A 20,292-nucleotide genomic window follows, 5' to 3' on the forward strand; every position below is an offset into this window, starting at 1 on the left:
TTAAAGCCCTCCCCAGGTAATGCTAGCCCTCAGCCTGATCTGGTCCATTGCCCAAGCCCCTTACTGCTACAGTCCTCACCAAGCCCTGTTTGTTGTTGTTTGTCCCAGGCCCAGTAGGCCTCATCGACTTTTCTGGCCCATTTTTATTGCTCTAGCCTAGCGTCATTTTGCCCATGTTTCCTTCTCCACCGACCCAGCTTTTGACCCCCATACTTGCCTTTTAATTTTTTAGAAAAATCCCTCTGTTGAAAATTAATTCCCAATCTTTCGGATTTTTCACCCTCAAATCCCGCTGAATCAATTTCAAGCGCAGCAAATTTGGAAGCCGTTTGAATTTTTTTTGGGGTCTTAGCCTCTTGATTCCTATTCCCAGTTTGATTGCGCCGTGATTTACGCTCGACAATCATTCAAGGGCCGAAGGCTTTCTCTGTCTTCGCCGGAGCAGATCTGTTCACCACCGGAGCGGAGGCTACCCCTTGGCCATCATCTGCATTTCTGCCTGTTAAAGAAGAAGAGCAAACATTTTTTAGATGTCCATAAAAACAAACCGCAGGTAGAGCCTCGAACTCTACTCTTTGGATCTTGCCATGGATCAAAACTTGAAAGGTTAGTGGTTTCTTGAGGTCAACGAAACCGCCATCCTAGCGAACTGACCTTTTGCCCCACTATCCGTTTTAATGTCTATCTTGGCCACTTTTCCGACCAATCCTCCGATCTCCCCTAACACCCGTTTCTTGTACAGAAACCCCGGTAAACCCGGGAATCGGATCCAGACTAGAACCACACTAGGGAAAGGCCTCAACGGATTAAACTCCACCGTCCACGGCTAAACAGTGAGGTAGTGACCAAAAACCACACAAGGGCCTTAAGTCAAAACCATCTCGTAATCATCTTTGTTTTGAAACCGGACCAAGTAGTATCCATTCTCCACATCCATTAATCGAAAGGGTTTAGATGGTTTCCAAAGACTCTAAATTTGGTTGAAAAGTACACCATACCCAATATTACGCCCAACAGTTTTACCACCACCGTGGTTTCCATGTCTTTGACCAAAATTTTCTTGACTCGATCAGAGAATTCAATGGCGGGAATTCCATTAATCGTGGATCTCAGGATATCACCCTCTTCAAAATCGTTCATCACTGAGAGAAAATTGGTATTAATATCGACATTGCTTTTTGATTAGAAGATCAAGAGCTAACTCTCAAAAGTTTGGACTATCTACACACATATTTCGTTCACGCATGTTTGTTATCCGAGACAATAAGATCAAGTTGGTAAGATGGAAAAGGGGGGAGAGGTTGGACGTAAAAATTATAGATATGCTAAAATAAAATTCGAAATGAAATTGAAATAAGGCTAATGAGATAGGAATAGATGTATTGCTTATAATGATGAAGAAATGAAAAACCCTTGGTATTTTCATTTATTCATTCTCAATTTTGAAAATACTTCACTTTAATTTAAAATTTTCTAACTAATTAAATGAAATCGTTTCAATTTTAAAAAAGAAGGCTTAACTCACGAATTAATAGCTAAGCTATGCACTTTTTCCTCAAGTCTGTAACTGAACTTTTTTTCAATCACGAATAGTATCTAAACTATCATTACACTGCTTATTTTACACCAAAATGTTATATTTGTTAAAAAATTTCCAACCAATAATAGACAATTATGCGATATAAACTTTAAAAATATATTTTTTTATTTCTTTTATTTTCTTTTACATTATTTCTCACTCTTTTTTTTTCTATTTTTTCTTTCTGCCTTTATAATGTTTAGCAATGCCAACAATACTCGAAATTCGCCCTCTTGAGATCGAGACATTGGTGATTTTTTTTTTTCAAATTTTATCGTCTACTTCTCAACCTAACAGGATCAAAAAAGTTCTCTACATCAATCAAAATCAATGTTTTTAGAGTCAGATTAGATTGACTGGCCAGATCGACTGGATCGAGAATCGGTCTGGAGATAGGAGTTGAACCCATTGATCCACAAATAAATACAAACCAGTTGAATCAAACTAAAAAATCATTGAACTAGTTAGTTCAACCGGTTTTCTCTATTTTAAATATTTTTATTTTTATTAATTTTTTAATAATTTATTTGATTCAACTAGTTAAATTGGTCAAATCGAAAATTAGTGGCCAGATCAATTCGACCATCAGTATAATTCTAAAAACTTTGATCAAAACAATGAAGTAAAAAATCCTCACACTCAGAGAAAAAGCCAATGAGAGGAAAAAGAAATAAAAGAAATAAAGTAAAAAAGAATAAATACCTACATACATTCATAAATACATACATATATAAAGAGAAAATAATATTTTTTGTTTTTCTTTTGTGACATGATAATTTTAATTTTTTTATAGATTTAATGATTTGACTAACGATTGAACTAATAGAGATATTAACTTGAGAAAAAATAGTTTATATATCACTTGTGACAAAAAATATTTAAACACCAAAATGAGAAAAATGTATAATTTAGGTACCAATTTATAAATTAGGTATTACGAATAAGATGTGAATTTTAAAATTTTTATAAAATGCTAAATTAATCAAAGAAGTTTTATAAGAAATTCATGATAAAAATTATAATAAAATAAAGATATTATAAATCCATAAAATGCTAAAACGAATATTTTTGTTTTAAATATATTTTTAATTTCATTATTAACAAGACTTGGCAATGGCACGGTAAACACGTACTATTGGCCCGCTTAGGCGGACCAAGCACGCATCTGGGTTCTTCTTATGCCCTGCGTCGGGTGATGCCCGGTTAGGCTTCATTGCTTACATACAAGGTCTAATAATGGTTGGTTTTTAGTGGTTTAAAGTTAGCTGTACCTATCCAACGGCCACTGCCGCCCTCCTTCAACTTCAAATGTGGCACTTGGTCTGATAGCTGAAAGTCCCAAGGTAAGAGTCAACTAATAGCATGGCAGAAGTTAGATCACCAACTCCAAAACTTCAGTGTTGTATAAATGTCTGCTAGTGTTGGGAAATTAAAGGCAGACCAGATCAGCTGGATTTTGAGAGATGAAGCAGTTTAGGGCGTACATTGGAACTATACTAGTGATTGTGGCAAATTTGATGGTGGTGGGATGGGGCCAGAGTCAGAGGCAGAGGCAGAGCTCCTCCTCATGCCTAAACCAGATTGCTCCTTGCCTGAATTATCTTAATGGAAATGATGCAGATGTACCGGATATCTGCTGCGATCCTCTGAAATCTGTGATTAAATCCCAACCAGAATGCTTGTGTAGTATGATAAGCAACAAGGGTAGCAGACAAGCTGAGCAGGCAGGCATAAATGTGACACAAGCTCAAGAGTTGCCTGGACGCTGCGGCCAGCATGTCAATCCACTTGTTTGCCTTCCAGGTTTTCTTTTTTCACGTCTTTAATCATAAATAATAATAATAATAATAATAATAAACGTAAAATCAGTGGGATGTTTAACTAGAGTTTTTCTCCCTTTCAGGTTCACCAAATTCAGCTGAAAATTCTGCCTTCCTCTTGTTCCCATCACATAGCATCATAATATGCATGGCTGTTCAGATATTGTTCTTGGCCAAGATATGACATGAGTGGTGTATTTCTTTTTAATCCCGCATTTGAATCCAATATAAATATAATTCCTCAGCAATGCTTTGGGATTCTTGTAAACATGGTTCAGATTCTTTGGAGATTGGTTTACTACAACTGTGTTTTTGTGGAACATATGACTGAATTTCACTTTCTTATGCTGCTGGAGGCCATGAAATCACGCGCAGCAATAATATTCAAGCTTTTTAAAATTTCTTCCAATGGAAAAAACAGAGTTTATTGTCAAAATTGTAGAATAGAAAAGAAGTCAAAATGTTAAACTAAACATGACGAGTCTCAGTGTCGAGGTCCTAATTTAGGCTTAGTTTGGATGGGCGGTGTATTTAGCTCCGGTGATGTTAAAAACAGCGGTGGTGGTGAGATTAGTTACTGTAGCGGTGAGATTGGATACTGTAGCAGTGAGATTAGAAACAATGGTGGAGTGTGTGTTTGGATTCAAACACAGCTGTAGCGGTGATGTGAGAATAAGAAATAACTATTAAGGACAACATATTAGAATTGATATATAATAGAAATTTTTAAATTATTTTACTTTTATAAAATTATTAAAATATGTGAATTTATAAATTAATTTAATAAAATATTAAAATGTATCTTCCAATATTTTATTATAAATATTTTAATAAACTATATAATCAATTTAAAATATAATAAAATAAAATTTTATCTATTTTTAAAATAAAGTTGTACTTATTTATTAACTATATGTATTTGTTTATTTTCATACATCTATTCATTTACGTGTAATTTTATTAATTATATTTCTACTTATTTTTCATATATTTATTAAATTATATAAAATTAAATATTATTAAAATAAAAAGTATTAAATAAGTATAGTGATTTATTTAAAATAGAAATTATCTAAATTATTTTAAATTTTATTTTAAGATCTTAAATAAAAACTAATAAATAATAAATAAAACTACAATCTTTAAAATAAAATGAAGACATTAAAAGACGGCAATTGAAGGAAGGTTAAAATAGGAAGTAAATAAAAATATATATTAAAAATTAAAAATTAGGTGAGAAAGAATTTTCTCTACTGCAGGATAAACCTCCAGTCAAAATATAAGGGTCCAGTGAGATCAGAGTGCTCCAATCGTGCTGATGCTATGTAATCCAAAGGCGAAAAAATGGTACGTTTAGGCCAAAATCTCACCGCACTAGGAGCCACTGGTGATCCAAAGGGACCTTTGTTTCCTCTCTCATCCCCAAAAAAATAATAATAAATAAATTCAATGATTAAAATCGTACACACAATATATTTTAATAAATAACTTTTTAAGAAGAATGGTTTGGGAAATAATAAAAGTTTCCCTTATTAAAAAAAAAAAACTTATTGCTTTATTATTAATAATCAAATCAATATTACTTATTCTCAATAAGTTCAACAATTAGTTCAAATAGATAAAAATTCTACAATGAATAATAAAATTTATTCTTAATTTTTCAAAATCCGTGTTTATATATATATATAGACTATCTTCTAATGTCACATGCGTTGCATGTGATTTTATACATCTAATATTTAATCAATTTTTAATATTATACTTTTAATTGGAATAACTAGTGTAAAATAATATTTTTATTTGAATTATTGAGTATAATTAAAATATATTAACTTATCAATTCAAATATTAAATAGAAAAATTTTAAATTATAATTAAAGTATTTTTAACATATTCAACATATGATATAATAAAAAGTAACATCATTCAAAATTATAACTAATTTATATAATTAATTCTAATATTAAGTAAGTGATAATTAAGATATTTAAAATTCCATTTAAGTAATAGCTACATTTTACATTAATAAAATTAGCACAACTTTTTGCCTCTAAATTTTAACTAATAATTGTAATTATAATTATTTATTATAACCATAATTATCACAATTTTTTAAATTTTATGCTTAGAGTTCTATCAAGTAACAACTCTATTTTAAAATTAGCACAATTTTTAACTAATAATTATAAATTAATTTATAATTATTTTTAAATGTGTAATTATCATAACTTTTATTTTACTTCAATTTTTTATTTTGAAATATGAATTCCATAATATAATGGAAAATAAAGAGTATTCTTGTCAGTTCAAATTTTTTCTAAACTCGTGCTTTTATATATATATATATATATATATAATAAATTATAGATGTAGTATATATATATAGATAGATAAATATAAATATATATATATATATATATGTGTGTGTGTGTGTGTAGAAAAAATGGGTAAGCTACATCGCAAGTTACCTAACCATATTTGAGTTTTTTTTTTGTCAGGCAACCATAAAAGTTACAAAATGGTCACCTAACTAATTGTATTTGCCCTTTTTTTTTGTCAACGAGTTAACTAAGAAACAAAAAATGACATGATAGTTATAAAAATTGGCATAATAACAAATTCAGTCTTAACGTTCATACATTTGTCTCAATTTGATCTTGATTTTAAAAAGTTTAGTCCTCAAAGTTTACACGATATGTAATTTGATCCTAATTCTAGAAAATTATACAAAATATACCTGGAGTAAACTCTAAAATGACATATTACAAAACCTTCCCATGAATCATAACAACAAAAATGTTAAAACTTCTATAAGCTCCAAACAGAAAACACATTAACAATTGGTGTCTAACATAACATGGGTGTTATACACCAATGATCACCAACCGGAAACCCGGATGAGATCTAGATTGCCTACCCGTAATTTGACCAGGCACCACTAGATGGATATGTGCGAGGCGTACAACGAAAGAATATCCAGTGGAGCTCGTGATATCAGCTCGCACAAGCCGAGGGGATTTTGCGATCCCAGCTCGCATATACCAAGGAATTCGCATGTAGGGGGCCCCAAGGTCTAACAGGAGATCCAAAACGGTAGACTTGTTAAACATGTCCAAGGCCTGTTCAAAATGTCAATCCTATGAATAATGGGGTCAAGTCCATGAACAATGGAGTCAAATAATGAACAGTGATAATATGTATAAATACATGAATATTTTCTTTAATGAGACAAAGAAAATTACTCAACAATGGGAAAAGAACAAAAAATTATAAAATTATCAATAGAATTTTACTAATTCAAACGCCATTCAAGCTTAACAATTTTGATCCAAATAGAATTTTGTTTGTAGCTTAAGACCACCATCTCCCCAACTCTCAATTTTCATAAAATAACTTCAAAAACCAATCCATCAAACTATTCATGTAAATTGCCTTTTACTAATTTAACATCAGTTTTAAAGATAAATTGTATCATGCCATAGTTTACACATTCTTAGAAGCAAAAATTTAAACTTAAAGATTTAAAATCCTTCATAGATATTGTTAAAACAAACAAAGGCAAAAAGAAACCTTAAAATCAAGCAAGAACGAAAGAAGAAGAAAAAGACACCACAACTAAAACACAAAAGCCAACCTTTGTTAAGGTTAGCCAATGCCTTTTTTGGAAGTTCCCGATGGTGAAAATGAAGCATAGGGGTGTAGTAATATGTTTAAATTTCAAGCCAATTTGATTATCGGAGTTGGAGATTGGACAAAGAGAATTCGAGACTTTGCGTAGCTCTAAGGGAATCAAGGCCAATTTTGATAAAACATTAGTCAGATTTGGAAAGAAGAAGAAAAACGAGTTTAGGGATGTGTTTTAGACTTAAGCCACCACTAGTGACCGATGGTCAGTGACCTGCGAGTGATAGTTAGTGCGGATGTTGGCCATCAAATATTGGATTTTGGGTTTTGATGAAGGGAAAGGAAGAAGAGAAGAGTAAGGGGAGAGAAGAAAAAAAATGGAGAGGAAATAGAAAATAACAAATTTTTTTTCTAGAATTCTAAGTTTTGAAATTTAAATTATTTATTTTAATCTTTTTATAATATTTGTAATTTTTAGAATCAGATTAAATTAAACAATGTGTAAATGTTAATGTTTTTTTTTACAATTAAGATAAAATTAACACAATATGTGAATGTTGATGGTGAAACTTGTTATTATGATAGTTTTTATAATTATCACTTTTATCCGTGTTACCCTTAATAACTTATGACTAAAATCACTACACCAAAACAGGCTTTTAGCGGCGTTTGGATAAAAAACGCCGCAGATAAAAAGCATTAGCGGCGTTTTTGAGAAAGCGCCGCAAAAAACCTAAGACCTATGACACCATTTCCCGAGCTTTCGGGGATTTAGCGGCGTTTCTGAGAAAGCGTCGCAAAAAAACATAAGCCCAACGACGACGTTTTGTGAGCTTTCGGGGGTTTAGCGGCGTTTTTAAGAAAGCGTCGCTAATGCTCTGGGCTTTAGCGGCGTTTTTGAGAAAGCGCCGCAAAAAAACCTAAGCCCAACGACGCCGTTTTGTGAGCTTTTGGAGATTTAGCTGCGTTTTTAGTAAAGCGCCACTAATGCTCAGGGCTTTAGTGGCGCTTCCTCAAAAACGCCGCAAGAAAACCTAAGCCCAACGACGCCGTTTTGTTAGCTTTCAGGGATTTAGCGGCGTTTTTTAAGAAAGTGCCGCTAATGCTCAGGGCTTTAGCGGCGTTTTTGAGAAAGCGCCGCAAAAAAACCTAAGCCCAACGACGATGTTTTCTGAGCTTTCGGGAATTTAGCGGCGTTTTTAAGAAAGCGCCGCTAATGTTCAGGGCTTTAGCGGCGTTTTTGAGAAAGCGCCGCAAAAAATTCTAAGCCCAACGACGCCGTTTTCTGAGCTTTCAGGGATTTAGCGGCCAAAAATGCTGGGGCTTTGGCGGTGTTTTTGGAAAAGCGCCGCTAAAAATATTTTATCTTAATTGGTTTATTCATATTAAATAAAATTCAATTTATTTCTAATTTAATATTTAAAATCTTCAGAAAAAATAATGACACGTAGAAATAATTTGAAATAAACACATGGAAAAATTAAAATACTATTATTTAAAATGATTGTAAAAGAGATAAAATAAATTTATTTAGAGTTTTTGGTTTAGGGTGTAACAGCCCAAAATAGGGCCTAGTCGGAACAGTAGTTTCAAGACCAAAAAAAAAAACTCGAAGTAGAAATATTTAATTTATAATTATTTTAGAGTCTATGATATGTTTGGGTGATGGTGTGCAAATTTTGTTAAGAAATTTTATCGGTAAAGTGACCAATTTTATTATTGGGATTCAATTGTATTAATTGCAAAATATGAGTTCTAGAACATAAGTACTTGTTTTAAATGGGGGTTTAAATTAGAGGTCTTTAAATAACAAATAGACCATCATATTTTGTTATGGACAAAACTAGTCATGGAAGGGTAAAAATTGAAGGTATAGTAAAAAGGGCATTTTTGTCATTTGGGTGTTTTAAGGCATAAAACACAAAATTGAAACCCAAAAATCTGCTCATTCTCTTCTCCATACTTCCGAAACTTTCAGAAAGCCATGGCTAGGGTTTCAAGCTTTTTCAAAGTTCAATTGTAAGTGCATTTGAGCCCCGTTTTTAATGTTCTTCGTATTTTTGAGATCCTAGAAGCTTAACCTTTCTATTTTTACTATTTATTTGCATGAAAAATGAGGTTTAAAAATTGACCCATGCTAGATATTTGTGCATTTTGATGTTTAATGATAGAATAAGGGTGCACGAGGTTAGGAGAATGATTTTTGCTAAGTGATTTTCGTTGAAAATGGTTAAAACGGGTTAATTAGTAAAAGTTGTAAATGCTCCTAAAAGTTGTAAATAATAAGAATTTGAGGTTGCTTTAGAAGAGAAAAAGGTTTGGCTGACCTTGACTGTTATGGAAATTAAATAAAAATCATATTACGAGCCTAGGGGCAAAATTGTAATTATGAGAAAGTTTAGGGGCAAAATTGTAAATTTTCCGTAGCATGATTTTTGTATTAAAATGAGTAATGTGAGTGATAATTAAGTGAAATGTGACATTTTAAATCGAAGAAATCGAGATTTGGACTAAATACGGGGAAATATAAATCAAAATGATTGATTCGCGTTGAGGTAAGTTCATATGGTTAGTCTAAGTGATCGATTATTAAATTTGAATTGAGATGATGTTTTATTTTATATATATTTGTTATTTAATCATGACTTTATGCAAGTACAAGATTAGATTGAAGGATCAATCGTGAGAAATGCAGGGTCAAGTACATTCGTACTACAACTCATGATGAATTGATGGAAAAGACCATGGTTGGACCATGGCAGTGAGTGTGCCAGTGTAAGACCATGTCTGGGACATGGCATCGGCACAGACCGAGGAGTGCTAGTGTAAGACCATGTCTGGGACATGGCATCGGCACGGACATAGGAGAGCCAGTGTAAGACCATGTCTGGGACATGGCATCGGCTCGAGATGAGGGCCAGAGTAAGACCATGTCTGGGACATGGTATCGACATCGATATGTGATCCCATGTAAGACCATATCTGGGATATGGCATTGGCGTCCTACTAGGTGTACGAAATATCCCGAACATCCCTAATATTACAAGTAGTTCAACGGGAAATTTAAGGAGTATGCTCAAGATAAGTAAGAGTAGGATATGTGAGTATTATGACTAGGCACAGGTATGTATATGAGACTCATAAATAATGTGCTCAGATTATGATGCATTATTAATAAGGATGCAAACGAGTAAGTTTGTATGTGATTAATTCCTTGTTTTTACTTACGTTTTAACATTTTTTATGAGATATGATTGAATATGGAATAATTACTTGAGGTGAATAATGAATTACGGTTGAATATGGAAGAGTTGGAAAAAGGTTTAAAATATATATATATATATGAGAATTTGTGGTTGAACCTTCGGAATGGATCGGATATCGTTGGAAATATAGGTGAATGCTATTCGCTGATTCCACTGGATATTAATGAAAATAAATGTGATTGCTATGTGCTGATTTCATTGGATACCAATGGTTATATAAGTGATTGCTATCTGCTGAATTCACCCTGTACCATTGAGTATAAAGGTAGTTACTATGTGCTGATTTCACTGAGTACTATTGATTATAAGGGTGGTGTTGTGTGCTGATCCACCGTGTAACTGAGATTATTTCAAAGTGTTTATTGGGAAACTAATTAAGTGAAAACATATGTTACGAACAATGTGTTCGATCTTTAATCAACCCTTTGGCATGATGAAATGAGGCATTGAAATTAAGAATGAGTAAATTTAACAACAAAACAGTTTAGGACAGAAACAATTGTGTGACTTTGAAAAATCACCAAAAATGGTGAAAATTTAATTAGAGGTTGTATGAGATATGAAATTAAAGATGAATGAGTCTATTTTCATATAAAGGAAATAGAGTAAGAAAAAGAGATATATATTTTGAGATATTTGAATTCTAGCGAGACAGGGATAGAATGAATTCGAAATCCCCTGTTCCAACTTTGGAAAATTACTAAAAATTGTACAAAAATAATTATAGTTTGTAATTTACATGCTTAAATTTATAAATGAGTCTACTTTCAAGAGAAACAAGCGGGGGCATCATTTGAATTTTGTACAATGAGATAATTAATTTTTAGTGAAGAGGGGTCAGAGTTGTCGAACAGTGAAATAGGGGAATATTTAATGAATAAACTGTATTAATTAGCTAGACCAAAAATTCTGAAATTTCTATGGTAAGAAATTATGTGAGTCTAGTTTCAGGGAAAATTTACGGTTTTTCATTTGGAGTTCTATAGCTCAAGAAATAAATAATTTAGTGACAGTGACTCAAGTAGACAGATTAATGTGAATATTAGTAATAAAGTGTAAGCATGTGATATAATGACTATATCATCATAAGAAATTATTGCGAGGATTTGTCCACACAAGTTTAATAATTTCTCATTATTTTCATATGAACTTACTAAGCATTTATGCTTACTTCCTCTCTCTTTTCCTTTACCTTATAGTATCGCCAAGTTAGCTCGGGGATCGGTGGACGTCGGAGATTCGCTCACACTATCAATTAGAACACTTGGTATATATACATAAATTTTTGGGTTATCGCATGTATAGTAGGTTTGGTCGTTTTGTCATATATGTCATATTTCTTATGGCCAATATTGACGGTTGTTATACGCCTATGATATGGTTATTCATGTATGTGGTAATTGCATAATTGAATGTTGTGGAGGTGGTTTACAAATGATTTCATGAATGACGATGTGTATGGGAATGTGAATGTAAAATTTGATATTCGGATGTCCAATTATAGTGTGATACATGTTGACGAAATTTTATGACCCAGTTTTATATGTTTAAGAAATTTTAAGTCCGGTAACACCTCGTACCCTGTTCCGGCATTGGATACAGGTAAGGGGTGTTACATAGGGTATATGATTTATTTAATATTTAAGGCCGGTTTAGGAGTTCATATTTTAAGGTTTAGGGAAGTATGGGTTTAGGGATTATGGATTAGGGGTTGGGATTTAAGGTTTAGGGGTTAGAGGGTTAGGGGTTTAGGGGTTAGACGTGCTAGGGATTCAGGGGTCGAGTTAGGGTTTTGGGTTTAGATTAATTATTTTTTAATTTATATTTTAAATATGTTCTTATATAATTGTAAAAGAGATTATAATAAATTTGTTTAGGGTTTTTAGTTTAGGGTATATGATTAATTTAAGATTTAAGGTTGGTTTAGGAGTTCATATTTTAAGGTTTAGGGAGTATGGATTTAGGGATTATGAATTAGGGATTATGGTTTAAGGGTTGGGATTTAAGGTTTAGGGGTTAGGGGTTTAGAGGTTAGATGTTAGGGGTTAAGAGTTAGGGATTTAAGGTTTAGGGATTCAGGGATCGAGTTAAGGTTTTAAGTTTAGATTAATTATTTTTTTAATTTATATTTTAAATATGTTATTATATAATTGTAAAATAGATAATAATAAATCAAATATATTGAAATTATGAGTATAGTTTAAATTATTTAAGAGATATATAGGAAAAAATACAAAAATAAAAATGAAATAAAATGATATGGATATATAGGTAATTATTTAATTTAGATAATTCTAACTTAATAATTAATTACAACCATTTTATCATTTGTTTTCTTATTAAAATATACAATATTTATTAAAATCAATTTATAAAAAACAAAATAAAAAATTTTTAGCATAGCAAAACGGTGTCATTTTGTTCAAAATGAAAATTTTTTTGCGGCGTTTTTATGAGAAACGCCGCTAAAGGTAAGCAATAGCGGCGTTTTTTTTAAAAATACTACAAAAAATAAATCAATTTATAAAAAAATAAAATAAAAAATTTTTAGCATAGCAAAACGGCGTCATTTTGTTGAAAATGAAATAGCGGCATTTTTTATAAAAACGCCGCAAAAATAAATTAATATATAAAAAAATAAAATAAAATTTTTAGCAGAGTAAAACGGCGTCATTTTGTTCAAAATGAAATAGCAAAAAAAATCAATTTATAAAAAATAAAATAAAAAATTTTTGGAATAGCAAAACGGCGTCATTTTGTTCAAAATGAAATTTTTTTTGTGGCGTTTTTATAAAAAACTCCGCTAAAGGTAAGCAATATCGGCGTTTTTTATAAAAAACGCCGCAAAAAAATCAATTTATAAAAAATAAAATAAAATTTTTTTAAAATAGCAAAACGGCGTCATTTTTTTCAAAATGAAAATTTTTTTGCACATAAAAACGCCGCTAAAGGTAAGCAATAAAAACGCCGCAAAAAAATCAATTTATAAAAAAATAAAATAAAAAATTTTTAGCATAGTAAAACGGCGTCATTTTGTTGAAAATGAAATAGCGGCGTTTAAAAACGCCGCAAAAAATAAATCAATATATAAAAAAATAAAATAAAAAATTTTTAGCAGAGCAAAATGGCGTCATTTTGTTCAAAATGAAATAGCGGCGTTTTTTATAAAAACGCTGCAAAAAATAAATCAATTTATAAAAAAATAAAATAAAAAATTTTTAGAATAGTAAAATGGCGTCATTTTGTTCAAAATGAAAATTTTTTTGCGGCGTTTTTATGAAAAAATGCCGCTAAAGGTAAGCAATAGCGGCATTTTTTATAAAAATGCCGCAAAAAAATAATTTATAAAAAATAAAATAAAAAATTTTTAGCATAGCAAAATCGCGTCATTTTGTTCAAAATAACGCCGCAAAAAATAAATCAATTTATAAAAAACAAAATAAAAAATTTTTAGCATAGCAAAACAACTTCATTTTGTTAAAAATGAAATAATTTTTTGTGGTGTTTTTATAAAAACGCGGCAACCGCAAAAATAATTTGACTTTTACGCGGTTTTTTCCAAAATCCCCCTCTGAAACCCCTAAATTTTCCCCCCTAAAATTGGTATCCTCAAAACACTAACAGCACGTTTGGTTCGCTGTATTGGAATAGAGGTGTAATGGAATAGAGGCGTAATGGAATAGAGGCGTAATAGCAAGTCAATTGTTTGGTTGAATGTAATGGAATAGAGGCGTAATAGTATTCTTGTGTTTGGTTGAATGTAATGGAGGTGTAATAGCATAAGGGAAAAAACTAAAATGACTAGAATACCCTTAGCAAAATTTTTGTTAGGTAGATGATTATTGTTATTGTTATTAAATTTTAATAAGATTATTAATATAAATAATAAATAATTTAATCATATTTTAACATAATTATTATTAAATATAATTTAATAAAATATATAATTTAATAAAATATATGAATTTACTAAAATCATAATATATAATACTATAAAATATAATTTAAAATAATTATTATTAAATATAATTTAACAAAAATATATAATTTAATAAAATTCTTAGTATTAAATATTCTTATATGAATTTACTAAAATCATAATATATAATACTATAAAATATAATTTAAAATAATAATTATTAAATATAATTTAATAAAAATATATAATTTAATAAACTTCTTAGTATTAAATATTTTTATATGAATTTACTAATATCATAATATATAATACTATAAAATATAATTTAAAATAATTATTATTTAAATATAATGTAATAAAATATATAATTTAATAAAATTCTTAATATAATTATTTTTATATGAATTTACTAAAATTATAATATATAACACTATAAAATAATATATAATCTACTTTATTATTTTTAAACTGCAATACATATTTAATGTGCTAAAATAGCATTAGTGAAACAAATAATTTAATTATTCTACAATAAAAAAAATATTAGCAGTAATAAATAACTTGAGAATTATATTTTACATAAACATAATATTCATATATTAACAAAATGTTACATGAAATTCATGAAATCCTATGTCATAATCCATATGTTATACAGTTTTACAACATAAAAAAGTTAGAACATTTGAATCTACAATGTTGTCCTGTCCCGTGAATCCCGCTGTGACATTCGAATCTACAAAACCACTGCTATTAGATATAAGGACGTCAACATCATTTGAGATTCAAAAGGAAAAAAATTGCGTTTAATATCAATAGAGGAGAACATGTATTCAAACAAAATAAACACCTTCTCACCTCCTTCTTAAGGATATAAACCATTACACCCCTAAGCATGAACAAGGATTATGGGTGTAATTATAGGTTCTACTCATGAATCATGAACTGAATAGTGATGAACACAAAGTCAATTGGCATTGATCCAAACTATGATAAAGAGGAGCTACTCTTAGCAACTAGGAAAAATATGACATAAAAAGACATCAACTTATTTTTCCCATGAAGCAAAAAAAGAACATCTTAACACCATACATCAATGGCAAGGAAGACCAAGTCATTTTGCCTCTATATTAATGGATTTTCTAGCAGCAATCTGAAACACAACTCCATAAGTTAAGTTATCATAAAGATACAATTATGGCTATAATAGTGCTACAGACCTTTATAAACTTTAAAATATAGCAGCCAAGTACATTGAATAATAAACTTGAGCAAAAGGCTGCAGAAGAAAAAAGCAAACTGATTTCTATGATAGAGAAATCAATGCCTGTATTGATAAAGAGAAGGCCAACAACCACAACAATGAAGAGACATTTAAGCCATCTAAGAACAAACATAAGCATCCATGTTAATCAGATTCACCATTCTGACCATGCAACAACTTATAGAAAGATATAGAAAAAAAACGCTTATGGAAACAACTAAACATGAAAAAAATACCTGCATATATCACACAACAGTACTAGTATAATCAACAGCTCTCCTTTGGGTCAGCCTTCTCATTCTTTTCGCAGCAAATTTGTCACCATGAGCTGAAAGAAGTATTTAATAGAAGAAATAAAAGAATTTTGTCAGAACTAAAATTTAGATAGCCTACTTTCCAATCATTTCAAAGGAAAACCGTAAACTCAACAATTTCAAGGATTAAACTGTAGGGTTTTTAAGCATTTTAACCATCTGCTTTGAGGCCAAGGAAGTATACAGCAGTAAAATTTTGCAATTTTCTCTCAAGGTCTGCACATATGTTCTATGCTTATAATCAGATTTCCTTCTAAAAGTGACAAACAATCCAAACTAGGAACACAGTCTAATTTGAAGTAGAAATCTATTAGACTATTGTACCAACGACGATTTAGCACCAAAACTTAAGATCATAGTCAAATATGGTTCAATGACAAATATATAATTGCAAAATCATCACATCAATGTCTCCTCTCACATCCTCTTCAACTGTCATTACAATTTCTTCAAACAAGATGTTCCAGAACCAAACATCCATTACTCATCATCATTGGTTTTTCAACAAAAAAAAACATAAACAGATCAATAAAAGTAAATGCATTGAATTTCTCCAGTAAACTGCATCATCATCCCACACGGGAGCAACTTCCTCTTTCTTACACTCCCACAAGAGGGACCCTAAATACTCCCTACGATCTTCAGCACTGTCGATAAAATCACAGAAATTTACTTAAGAGCATGAGTCAAAACACTCTTGAAACTGCTTGTGCTCCATGCAATAAACTATAGCTCAACAAACAACCCAATTTACTTGTATTATTATCGAAGAAACCGACAGTGATACTCTGATTAGCAACTGCCAATTTGTGTTCAGCAGAAGCTCTGACTTGTTCTTCAACAGTTTGAACCTTATCAAAGAAAATATAATCAAACACAATTCAAGGTAAAACAAAATGGTACGCAACAGAAAACACTACTTAATGATTAGGAACATACTGTTTCAAAACGTAAAACAAGTACATCCTTCTTTTGGCCTAGCCTATGAGCTCTTGCTTGTGCTTCAAATCGAGACAGAGAATAATCGTCGTTTCGTATCCATTCTGAGTTATCAATGCATATCATAGTAGCCTAATTGACCGATTTGAAAATTGAAAACCAAAAAAGAAAAATCAACAAAACCCTTTTGGGTAACGAAAAAAGAAGAAAAAAAGTACTAAAATAATTGATGATTTAGAAGAAGGAGATCAAAAGAGGAATCTAAAATTGAATAGCTTACCTCGAGAACCATGGCTGAAAAACCGACAAAAAAACACATAATAGAAATGTTAAAAAGAATGGAAAAATCAAAGAAAAAAATTACTTGAAATATGGGAACAGAAGAAGAAAAAATTACAGATCTGTGGGAGAAGATGAATGAGAAAATCTGAAATATGGCAAGAAAGTGAAGGAGAAGATGAAGGAGGGCAAAAATTGGAAAATGGAAAAAGAGAGCTGGATGGAATAGCCAATCGGATATGTGGGCAATGAATGGCTATTCAGCGTTTTCCTGTAATAGGGAGGGAATGGATTCAGGCTGTAATACCAATATAGCCAACCAAACTAATGTTTGGTGGTGGGCCCACCGATTTGGGGGGAATGCATTCCTATTCTCCCCAACCAAACATGCTGTAAGTGTTTCTCTCTACCACCACCGTCTTCATCATCATCTTCCCTTCTCTCCCTCTTTTTGCATACATCTTAGAAGAGCTCATACTTTATCTGTTTCTCATGTGACTTTGCCTTTCTCAACTTCTTCTCAATCATTTATTTCCATTTCCCTCAACATACAAATTATGGGTTTGAACTTTGAAGAGTAAGTTGTGCGTGGATTGTGGTAATCTGTTATATTTGAGGTATTAACAGTGAATGGCATTTTTGAACGATTTCACGATTTCGCGATTTTTTATTTGGGTTTTTATTTTTCGAGAACTTTCTTTGGTTTCTCCATTAAAAATTGTTCATCTTTTTTTTTTTACTCTTTTCATTTGCATCGTATCCATTTGTCTGTCATCATGCACCTATTTTCCATCTTAGCTAAGACGGTAAGTTCTTATACATTTGATCTTTCTTTTTCCTCATTTGGATTTTGGTTAAATGGGAAGTGTAGGAAAAAAGTAGCTGAAAGTTCTGGGTTTTGCTTGGTTGATTTTCTTTTTGTTTCACATTTTCCTACTGACCAAACAAAGGGTAAAGATAGAATGTTATTTTCCAGTATCTATGAGGATTTGCATATACAATTTACTTAAGTATTTTTCTTCTTCTTTTTTTTCTTATTATTATTTAGGGTGCGATGCGGGTTTTTTTTTTGTGGAAATTTGGGTTTGAATACTGTATTTTAGATTTCTAAAGTTTCTTTTAGTAGTGTAAATCTGCAATTCGTTGTGATGTTTGGATCGGGACCGGGGATGAATTTCATGTTTGCTTCAATATCTTGCAGATTTGGGATGTTCTTTCAAACAAAGAAGTGATAGATATTATAGAATCTGCCCTAGCTTGTTCGTCTGCTGCTCGAACCTTGCTTCAAACAGCAGTTCGAGCATGGAGATACAAATATCTGACTTCAAAAGCTGATGACTGTGCTGTTGTAATAATAAGGTTTTCTGTTGCGACGCATGAATTATGAAAGGTAGAGAAAGATGAGAAAATTATGACTGTGATGTGATGTTGTATTAGTTAAAAAATGGGATTTCTTGGAAATTTTCTGGTTAAGTGACATCTTGATTGCATCTTGTGATTTTGGTTAGAGTTTGCTAGAATTTTGGTTTAGTGTCGTGTGGAAATATTAATCCAACATAGTACTCTCTGAGTCTGTCTTACATGAAACTTAAAAGATGAGAAAAGAAAAGAAAAGAAACTCTTAATTATTATTGCTATTATTCTCGAGTAGCAACAATTATTTCTATTGTTCTTGATTAGCAAAAAAGGTGGTTAATGATCTGAATTTATGTTTCTAAACTACTGAAATGGATGAAGAAATAGAAGAAAATATAAATTCTAGGTTTAAGAGCTAAAGCTCCTTGAATATCCGGAATTGATTGCTTCACGTAATATATATCTTTACTTGCTGTATAGTTTCTAAATTTTAAACTCCTAGTATGATGGTGGACTCTGTTTAAATAGTATATGATTTATTGCAGAACAAATTAAGACCAGATTAACATCAAAATTTATGTAATGTCAGCTTAAGTATTCAGCAGACTTCTAAAATTGAACTAAAGCTCGGTAAAAATGGGATCTACCTTCTACCTACAAACATAAAATTAGTATTGTTCAATTAGTAGAAGTATGCAAGTTTCAGAAAATTCCTCGTCCATGGACATGTACTAAATTAAAGGCTTCAGCATTTTATCGTCCTTTTCTACCTTGTTTTAAGATTCTTTGTTGCACTTAACGGCATGAAACCTTGCATTAGTAACTGTCATTGTTCATGGATTAGAAAGACAAGTGCCAAAATAGGCTTTGAGAAGTTTTAAACTATGATGCAAATATGATTAGGTTTATATGCATATAAATAGTGTAGGGCCCAATTTTATCCGGCCTGTTAAAAAATAAAACCCAAAGAAATAAACAAGCCCAAATCAATTTATCCTAAACCAGACCCCAAAACACCCAAACCCTAGCCGCATGTCTAGCGCCGCAAGCCCTATCTGCCCCACGCCGCGCCCAACGTCCAGTCGCCGCAAGACTCGGAGATCGGCTTCCCCACGCACGCCGTTCGCTCCTCAAATACTTGTAAAACGGACTCAAAGAGTCCAAATAATGTAAAACAACAAAAGACAAGGAAAATAGGTTAGTGTTAGGCTATAAAACAGTTGGTCTTTTGTAAAAGAAGGGGAGAATTGGAAAAACAGCAACAGAAATAGAAAGAAATACTGAGTTTACAAAGAATATTTCTTTTTTCTTGAAGGTGAATCGTTTTTTATTTTTTATTTTTTACTTTTTTTTCTTTTCATCTATTCTTTTGATTTTTTTTTATTTTGTAAAATAATAATACAAAGAGAACGAAGGAAACTTACCCGAGAGCGTCGCGCCGTCGCCATCTCCGTCGCGATCGGAGCTTTGGCGAGGAGGCCGACGAACGGCGGTGCAATGATGCTAGGGACGAAACCCTAGCAGAGCAAAGAGAGTTTTTTTTACTTTTTTTTATTTTTTTCTTTCCTCTTTTCAATCTGATGAAAATGTTTTTTAAAAGAAAAATCTGTTTTGAGTAATGAAGCAAAACGGCGCCGTTTCGTCTAAGCCTTGACCCCCGCGGTGACCCGACTCGAAGGGGAGGATCCGCGCGTTTGGCTTCAAAGGGAAAATTGCGCATTTGGTCCCTCCCTTTGTAGCGCTCGCTTAAACCCTTTTACTTGTTTTAAAATTGGACAGCATATTTGATGTCCGTTTCAATTAGTCCTAACTGCGTAGCGTTTTGGAAAGAGGATAATTTCCCTTTGGTCCTCTACTGTTGTGCGCGCATTCAATGTGGTCCTGTCTTTTAATTTGCTTCGAATTCACCCATTTTCTTCTTTTTAATTCAGT

The 20,292-nt window shown here is 31.6% G+C and overlaps 3 protein-coding genes and 1 long non-coding RNA gene across 11 annotated transcripts; 3 read left to right on the forward strand and 1 right to left on the reverse strand.

Annotated features, from left to right (window-relative positions):
- Positions 1 to 3,029: 3,029 nt before the first annotated feature.
- On the forward strand, positions 3,030 to 3,764 carry LOC105780554 (non-specific lipid transfer protein GPI-anchored 30). Its single transcript, XM_012604951.2, has 2 exons — positions 3,030 to 3,382; positions 3,483 to 3,764. Exons 1-2 carry the CDS (start codon positions 3,043 to 3,045, stop codon positions 3,581 to 3,583), a joined length of 441 nt encoding a protein of 146 aa, XP_012460405.1. The 5' UTR covers positions 3,030 to 3,042; the 3' UTR covers positions 3,584 to 3,764.
- A 5,202-nt stretch (positions 3,765 to 8,966) lies between these two features.
- Positions 8,967 to 11,813, forward strand: LOC105780557 (uncharacterized). The gene is made up of 2 exons (XR_001129304.2): positions 8,967 to 9,042; positions 11,489 to 11,813. It is a non-coding gene; the product is annotated as an uncharacterized LOC105780557 (long non-coding RNA).
- A 2,938-nt stretch (positions 11,814 to 14,751) lies between these two features.
- LOC105780556 (chromatin structure-remodeling complex protein SYD) lies at positions 14,752 to 17,264 on the reverse strand. Of its 6 annotated transcripts, XM_012604953.2 has the most exons (6): positions 17,123 to 17,264; positions 17,006 to 17,019; positions 16,726 to 16,857; positions 16,541 to 16,637; positions 15,709 to 15,800; positions 14,752 to 14,944 (listed from the first exon to the last, which is right to left on the reverse strand). In XM_012604953.2, exons 2-5 carry the CDS (start codon positions 17,015 to 17,017, stop codon positions 15,718 to 15,720), a joined length of 324 nt encoding a protein of 107 aa, XP_012460407.1. In that variant the 5' UTR covers positions 17,018 to 17,019; positions 17,123 to 17,264; the 3' UTR covers positions 14,752 to 14,944; positions 15,709 to 15,717. The 6 variants fall into 6 exon arrangements, 3 of the variants coding, with proteins under 3 accessions (XP_012460407.1, XP_052485530.1, XP_052485531.1); XR_008195291.1 differs by having other exon boundaries at positions 15,709 to 16,433; positions 17,006 to 17,262; XM_052629570.1 differs by having other exon boundaries at positions 17,006 to 17,262.
- A 1-nt stretch (position 17,265) lies between these two features.
- LOC105780555 (probable protein phosphatase 2C 33) lies at positions 17,266 to 18,494 on the forward strand. 3 transcript variants are annotated; one of them, XM_012604952.2, is made up of 2 exons: positions 17,266 to 17,396; positions 18,206 to 18,494. In XM_012604952.2, the coding sequence occupies exons 1-2, from the start codon at positions 17,292 to 17,294 to the stop codon at positions 18,389 to 18,391; spliced, it is 291 nt and encodes a 96-aa protein (XP_012460406.2). In that variant the 5' UTR covers positions 17,266 to 17,291; the 3' UTR covers positions 18,392 to 18,494. The 3 variants fall into 3 exon arrangements, 1 of the variants encoding a protein (XP_012460406.2); XR_001129303.2 differs by lacking the exon at positions 17,266 to 17,396 and adding an exon at positions 17,434 to 17,581; XR_001129302.2 differs by lacking the exon at positions 17,266 to 17,396 and adding an exon at positions 17,476 to 17,621.
- Positions 18,495 to 20,292: the final 1,798 nt, after the last annotated feature.

This window comes from Gossypium raimondii, chromosome 4 (assembly GCF_025698545.1).
Source record: "Gossypium raimondii isolate GPD5lz chromosome 4, ASM2569854v1, whole genome shotgun sequence".
NCBI classification, from domain to species: Eukaryota; Viridiplantae; Streptophyta; class Magnoliopsida; order Malvales; family Malvaceae; genus Gossypium; species Gossypium raimondii.

Bases quoted from the DNA above. Each gene is read 5' to 3' on its own strand.
- LOC105780554 (XM_012604951.2), top strand. From the start codon at position 3,043: ATGAAGCAGTTTAGGGCGTACATTGGAACTATACTAGTGATTGTGGCA. The intron at 3,383-3,482 runs GTTTTCTTTTTT...TCTCCCTTTCAG, and splicing joins TCCACTTGTTTGCCTTCCAG to GTTCACCAAATTCAGCTGAA.
- LOC105780556 (XM_052629570.1), bottom strand. From the start codon at position 17,044: ATGTGTTTTTTTGTCGGTTTTTCAGCCATGGTTCTCGAG. The intron at 16,858-17,005 runs GTAAGCTATTCA...TCGGTCAATTAG, and splicing joins TTTCAGCCATGGTTCTCGAG to GCTACTATGATATGCATTGA. The intron at 15,801-16,540 runs GTAAATTGGGTT...TACTTCTTTCAG, and splicing joins TTTCTTCGATAATAATACAA to CTCATGGTGACAAATTTGCT.
- LOC105780555 (XM_012604952.2), top strand. From the start codon at position 17,292: ATGGATTCAGGCTGTAATACCAATATAGCCAACCAAACTAATGTTTGG. The intron at 17,397-18,205 runs GTAAGTGTTTCT...AATATCTTGCAG, and splicing joins TCTCCCCAACCAAACATGCT to ATTTGGGATGTTCTTTCAAA.